The sequence below is a fragment of the Osmerus mordax genome, chromosome 15 (genome assembly GCF_038355195.1).
Source record: "Osmerus mordax isolate fOsmMor3 chromosome 15, fOsmMor3.pri, whole genome shotgun sequence".
Taxonomy (NCBI): Eukaryota; Metazoa; Chordata; class Actinopteri; order Osmeriformes; family Osmeridae; genus Osmerus; species Osmerus mordax.
The window spans coordinates 7,639,811-7,647,153 of NC_090064.1; the positions used below are offsets into that span (position 1 = coordinate 7,639,811).

Below are 7,343 nucleotides of genomic sequence, written 5' to 3' on the forward strand. Positions count from 1 at the left end.
TGTGCTACGGTATTTGTCGTGGTGTATGTGGCATGTCACACACGTTGTTTCTGATGGAATACCTCAGAGTTTAATTTTCAGGCACTGAACGCATATTTCACAAGCGCCGGTATGGTCGTCCTTAATTCAATTATTCTGGTATTGTTGAGTGATGTTACTGTGAAGGTGTATTACGCACAGCTCCATGTTGCACAGTTATTGTAATCGCCCCGTCTGCCTCCCCATTTTATACCCCTATAACTCGATTTAATCGTTTTTAAATAATTAGTTCTCTACAAGAACACGAAGTAATAGAACGGTATAAATGTCCTATAAATGTTAATATATATGTCCTTCGTTGTAATTCGAAAACCGGGATGCCACGTGGTGGCACTGTTGCACTGTGATACTTTCAGGCTGAAACTAGATGGTGGAATGAGAAAGTAGTAGAGATCAAATAAATATAAAATTATTATTAATAGTTTTTTGCCGCGTACTCTTATATAGGTTATTTGGTTCGTTCTGAATTTTGTTATTTAGATGTGTGCGACGTTGTGCCAAGGCATTTAGATTCCGTTCTTTCGTGAAAAATGCGTAGATTAGTCTTTGAACAATTTTGCAATCAGCGGTCACTTTATGCGAAGAGGGGCAGCGCGAGGTGTAAAAGGAGCTGTCTCGCTCTCTTTCAGATTCGGATAAATATTGCTGTATGTCCTGTTAACGATAAACATCTTCGGAGTATCCATTTTGTATCAAGTTTGAGAGGTGAAGAAACACTCGTGCAGTATCGAATGGACGAAAGGATCCGTACTTTTTAACGGTCTGAAGGATGAAAGTACGTGCTGTGAATTTAGAAAGACGTGGACTGCTGTCTCGTTCCCCTTGGACCCTCCGCCTTTCTGCACGGTGCTCATACTAACTGAAGAGGGACACTTTATAACGGACCTTCTAAAATATATCTGTATTCAATCAAAAATAGCTCATGGTGTCACTTTTTCACAGCAAATGAACGGACTCTGTGATTAAACTCCCGTGATCCAAGTCATTAAAAGTATTCACCCGTCCAGTAGGACAGTAAATCGAAATATATTCACTTTAGTGGTAGGCCTACGTGGTGCTTTTTAATAAGTACTTATGGCTTCGCTGTATCAGAGGTTCTCGGGAAAGATCAACACGAACACCACTTTCCCCAACCCTCCCGAGGCAAGCCGCCTTCTCGTCGGGCAGAACGCCGAGGATGAGTGTGAGGTGAAGACCCCCCGGCCCGGGCAAGAAGACTTGCGAGCCAGATTCCAGTACCAGTACAGGACCCAGTGCGAGGACGAGGATGTAAGAAAACCAGAGTTTACTCCTCTATTCCTCCCTCTTGTCTCTCCCGCGCAGAGTTAAAACCATGTAAATGATCAGTTGAAAACTCAAATAGCCTATTTGCTCAGGAAAAGTCATTTTAGGTCTTCCTTGTATGTTGCCGAGTCAAATGTTGACAACATTGTCGGTTTGATTACACAGAAACAAAGTGGACAGTCAACCGTGTCTGATCGAACAGTTTGTTTGTGTTAATATTCCAGGGAAACAATCTGTTTATTTTTGAGTGAGAGCCTATAGGTAAACATGTGGTGTCGTATTTTAGATCGCCTCCCTTGTTACAGTTGTTGAAGCCCATGTATTGAACCGAACAGATGGCTTGGAATATTCAGTCTGTTGGTGGCTGGTGGGGTTATTTTTGGTATTTGTACTATAGGGATTTGCGCTGAACTTGCAATACGTCACGTTACATTATTTTAGTGGTTGGCTTACATAATCTTTTAATTGCAGAAATACTATGACAACGTGTTAGCGGCCTATCCAGTACTGCATAGTGCTGTCCATGGTGCTGAAAGTGTTCTAACATGCACGAGTTCTGTCAATCGTCATGTTTAGCCAGACCCTACTGGCGATATAGCCATGTGTTCATTTCAACCTGTACGTGTCCAATCCAACCTTGTAAGTGTAATATGTTATTTGAAATTCATTTCAAAATCAATCTCAGTTTCTTGAATAACAGGAATTATTTTGACCAGCACATTACACAATTCACTTAGAAGTGGTGGGATTCAGTAAAACATTGGTTGAGGTCTGCATGAATCTTACATGAGATTGACTTATTGACCGGTGGTCCTCTTCTTGTGTTTGTTGACTCGGAGGCCTCCCAACATGATCTGAAGTCAATACGCTCACTGGGGGATGGTGTCTGTCCTCCATGCTTCTCCACATCTCCAAGACCCACACTGACTCAGGGGGGATTTTGCTATGGGGTTCAAAGCCGTTTTGGACACTTTACATGCAGAACACAATCCACAGGTCCTGCTGTGGGCTTTGATGTGTAAACACCCCGAACTGGGGATCTACGGTCAGTTTTGTGTCAATATTATCCACTAGTTTTTACGGCAAGTGTTACCCGTCTTTGCCGTTGACCTTTACCTCCGGCGTATTTCTCCCTCTATCACACTGTAGGGGGCCTATCCCTGGGCAGGGCTGCAGTCATGTGACCTGCTGTAGATTAATTCCCCAGGTGCAGGTGCCATTTAGATCAAACCTGGCCAGCGAGGACTGATCCCTCCGTGACGAGGGAGCTATCGACTCCCTGCCTTCAGAGCCGTCACACAGCTGACCTCTTTCATCTGCACTCGTCCCTCGTGCATCTTCTTCCTCTCCTCGCCTCTCTTCTCTTCACCCCCCCCCTCCCCCCTCTTCCGTGTGTTTCCTTCTCTCTTTACCTCGACATTTTCCACTCCTTCCTCCCCTCCTCATCCCCTTCATCCTCCTTTTTTCCTCCTCTTCCCTTTCCCTGTCTCTGCCGCGTCATGTTAGCGGCGTAGGGCCACCATGCCAACGCCAAGACTCCTTAGCCTGGTCACGGTGAATGTGGCCCGCGACCTGCACTGAGGCCTCTCCAACATTATTAGTGAAACGATTGATTTATAGCACCCGCCGCGGAGAGTTTATGCAGAGGAATTAATCCCCCCCCCCTTCAAAAAAAGGCCATGAATTTAAAACGATTAATTAGGATTGTATTCAGCCTGGGATTATCCTCTGTTGTGGAAGAAAATCCTGTTTTGTCAATAGATAATTTAGTTTTCTACATTTCCAATCGTCTCAGAAGCACTCCGTGGGTCAGCTGAAAAGCTTGTTAGAATGCAATCAGCAACTAAGTCACCTTTTGTTCTGACTTCTCATTGTCAGGGATTACTTTATTTATTATTTTACTGCGAGGGTTCTGAAGTTGGACTTGATGCCGCCCACGTTCTCCATCTTCTGCACATGTCCACATCATATACACCAGATATCAAGAATTCCCATGCTGTGTCACTTTGCCGGCTTTCACCCACAGCAACTGTAGAAACGAACGGCAAACTTCACACTTGAGGACGCGCGTTGAAGCTGGATTAATTCAACCAGTGTCCGTGGAATCACCCAGAGGGATGGCAGAGTAAGTGAGAACGAATCGTTTCTGACAGACAGGAGAGCTTCCCCAAAGTCAGGTTTGTACCATATCTCCACCACAGGCTCCGTTAGCGGGTAAACATCTCTGTTTGGACGCTCGCTGCCTGTCCCGAGCAGCGCGGAGATAATGGGTCTCAGGGGACGGTTTCCTCGCCGCTCTGGAGGTGCTGCGTATGAGCTTCCAGCCCTATCTGGAGCTTCCATACACCGTGGTGCAGCGTGGCGTTTTCCTCAATCCAATTATCCTGATATACTTTACTGGTTTGCACATACGTCTGACACACACACACACCAACACGGGTGTGAAGACACACACACACACACAAACAAAGGGAGATGTTTCGCTTTCTTGGGGATTATCAACTGCCAAGGCCTCCCAAGTTAAAACCTGAGCTGAAAGTTAAGCGGATCCAAGTTTTACGATAAGCCAAATGAATATGAATAATAGCAAAACGAGGCTGTAAATAAACCTCGCAGTGTGTCTTCAAATCGTACTTTCACTGAGGCAAACACACGTGGAGCTTATACATGATCTCAGGAACAATACCCTGCTGAGACCATATTGGGCTGATCTAGCATTATGAAGAACGCAAATTACCTCAACATTTGGAGCCGATTTCTCCTTCTCTTTTCAGGATCTGTTTATTGTGTTGGGCAAGCTGCATCAGAGCTACTAGCCTCGTCTCTGCTCTCTCTAATGGACTGATCAGTCATCTCTCCCTAGATTCACAATTTCAAGGACTGTTGTATGTCATGGTGGTCAGATTAGGATACGTCTGCGCTGTTCCCACAATCGTTTCCAGGCCTGGTAGAATGCACCAAAACCACCCCAAACCGCCGAGTCTTATGACATGTTGACAGAACATTACAAGAACGACAATCGTATCGATCGAAAAGATCATCGATTTGAAATCTTTTCCTCTGTCGCACCTACGTAGAAAAGGAACCGGATTAGAACAGAGAGCGTCCGCTACGTCTGCCACACCAGCAGGAGTGGCGAAGCTGCAGGGACGCTGCGGTTTGGCACATCCTGTTGACATCCCCAGACGGATGGGGTCGTCTTGCAGTGCACAGGATTCTAGACTGGCCTTGAGGCTGCTAGAGCATCTGCTCAGGGAGTGTGTGTGTGTGTGCGCGCAACGAGTGAGAGTGTGTGTATGTGTGAGGTACAGGCTCGGCTCCAGAATGAATCAGATTGGGGGGTATTTGGTTTCCACAAGGGGGCATTTTGTATCTCTCTTATAGAAAACGTGTCGGCAAAATAATGGAGGGGGAGGGGCCCAGCGTTCCATTTGGCAATGCCCCGCTTTGGAGTCGACCCTGGTGAGGGAGTGTGCGTGCAAGAGGGAGTGTGTATGTGTGAGGGTGTGTGCGAAAGAGTGAGTGTATGCGTACACATGTGTAAGGGAGTGTGTGTGTTACAAAAGCATTCCAAGTCTCCACAGAAACAGCGACTGAATGCACAGCTGGCATTGCGACGTACTGTGTCCTGTGCCAGTTAGCCTGGCGCTGGGGGACAGCTGACTTGGCACAGAGGGCTTCCAACCAGAAAGCAACAACTGTAATTGTTTTCGCCTGTTGCCGTTACTCCACCCCAGATGAAAACTCCCCAGGATAACACATACCCAGCCGTAACAGAAATACTTGGCTCTGTCACGCACAATGAGGGGATTATATTACACACTTCATGAAACAAGCATGGCATCTAGTGACGTTCAGAGGAAAGACGGCACACTCCAGAACAGGGCTCAGGTCTGCTATTCCCGTAAGGTGAAAATGTCTTGTCAGCACTACCAGTTCTGTCTTCTGGTCCCGATAACAAATGCTGTACGTTCATTTGCTACATTTTTCATGTAAAATGCCCTCCTGACCTCCTTACAGGAGAATCGAATCCTCTTCTTAAGAATTAATAGGTTCTGTGGGGTGCAAACTACAGCAGATGTTTGCTTTATCTTCAGCACACGTTCCCACACCCAATAAGGTGCACATGAAAACCATGACTTATGGTTATGCTATGCAGTTTGAGTGTATTTATAGACCAATCACTGTGGCCGGCTAGGAGCCATATATGGCTCAATGCGCCCGTTTTGGGAGGTGGTTTTAATGTAGCAGTGTGTGAGCTCCTCTGTGTGTGTTTTTAATGGATACACTGTAAAAGGGTTTAGAGCCATCCGGGATGTATGAACGCTGTTAGAAGTACTGTACAGAGTAATGACAGAACTGCTATTACTTTTGTTTCCTCCTCTCCTCTCTACCTCTTTTCACCTCTTCCTCTCCTCTTCTCTTCACCTCCTCTCTACCTCTTCTCACCTCTTCCTCTCCCTCCTCTCCTTTTCTCCCTCGCCCTCTCTCTGGGCCTGCTTCCTTGTTACCATGGTTTCAGAGGCAGTGAGGCAGGAGGCTGCAGTACATCCTGTGTGTGTATGTCTTGTAGTGTAGCTGGAGCCTCTCAAGGACACAGAGAGCTTGGTACTCATTAAGGTGACGGGGGGAGCTGTTTGACATAGGGGCAGCCCTCCATTCAATCATGGCTGCTAGTCTACCAACCCCCCCCCCCCCCCCCCAAGGCAAGTTCTCCATATTAGGGTGTGTGTTTAGCCTCCATGGCTGATGTCTGCTGCCTCTTACTGTAGTTTGTAATGTCATTCTGCTTTTTCCTCCTCTCCCGGGCGCTTGTCTGGCAGCTCACCGACGATAACAGATGGCAGGCATTAATGACTTCATCTTTGCGTAAAATGAATTCATATCCGTCCTGTTCACGAGCCATTTCCACCAGGGAGGAGGAAGAGGAAGAGGAGGATGACTCGAGGAGATGTGGAAATTAGAGGCATTTCCTCCAGGCTTTGAGGCCAGCTCTCGCATTGGAGCATCCACACTCCCCATCTATCTGCCGCACGCACGCACGCACGCACACACACACACACGAGGGTGGACTCTAAGTGCTGCGCTGAGCTCCACTTTAACGGGTCAGCAGATTGTAGTGCTGTTTTAGTCATTATTTATGACCCATGCCGAGTTTGGGCAGCAACGCTACGGGTGTCTGGGCAACTTGAAGCGCTCCTCTCAGCAAACGACTCCTGCATTTAACATGCGTGAAGTTGGACCGTGCCAGACATCAAAAACGGGCGGAGCGGGAAGAAAGATTTTATGTTCTTGAGTTGTTTCTCACCTCTTGGTGCCTTCAGACTTGAGGTTCTCCTTAAATCAAGCCCTGGTCTGTCCCAGGAGCCTGCCCACAAGATGAAGCCTAGCAGTCTCTTTGGCGGCTCTATATTTAGGCAGTTCGAGCTGTTTTGTGCTCTTGTTTCAAGGTGTGTGTCGACGTGTGGTTGCATGCCTGGCTTGTGTAGCTGTAGATGCAGCGATATCTTTGATCTGTTAAGGATTGAAGACTTCCCTGCTTCTTCTCCGATTCATCCTGGCCTGTGAAGTTTTCTCCGTCCTGAGGAGATCTAAGTGCAGCGTCTTGTGTTTTGAATGCTGAGGTTGGAAGGGAGAATGATCCATGCTTTTGCCTGTCTGAGAGGTATGAGTACTGCAGCGACAGAATAACTCTGTCGTCGTATTTAAAAATATATATAAATACGTCTATGTTCGTCTAGCTCGAGTGGTTCTGGAGTATGTCGCTAACTGTTGTTTTTCCTTAGTGGCAATGCCTCAGCTGTAGTTCTGTAGTCCTGCCACTAGAGGCTGTCCTGTGCCTGTCAGAGCAGGCTTCGTTATTTTCCAGACACCGGCAGTGGAAACACAACCAGGCAAATGGGGTGGAGCAGTCCTCAGGGACCGAGACCAGACAGACCCTGGCTGCAGAGAGAGGGAGAGAGAGACCAGGACAGACCCTGGCTGCAGAGAGAGGGAGAGAGAGACCAGACAGACCTGGC

General features: G+C 47.2%; 1 protein-coding gene across 2 annotated transcripts in view; it reads left to right on the forward strand.

The window, feature by feature from the left end:
• The first annotated feature begins 1,113 nt into the window (after positions 1–1,113).
• The window catches only part of dpp6a (dipeptidyl-peptidase 6a), a 71,330-nt gene continuing 65,100 nt past the window's right edge, over positions 1,114–7,343 (forward strand). For both annotated transcript variants that reach the window (XM_067251340.1, XM_067251341.1), the window contains exon 1: positions 1,114–1,308. In XM_067251340.1, the coding sequence (XP_067107441.1) occupies positions 1,114–1,308 (195 nt within the window). The remainder of the gene's footprint in view (positions 1,309–7,343) is intronic.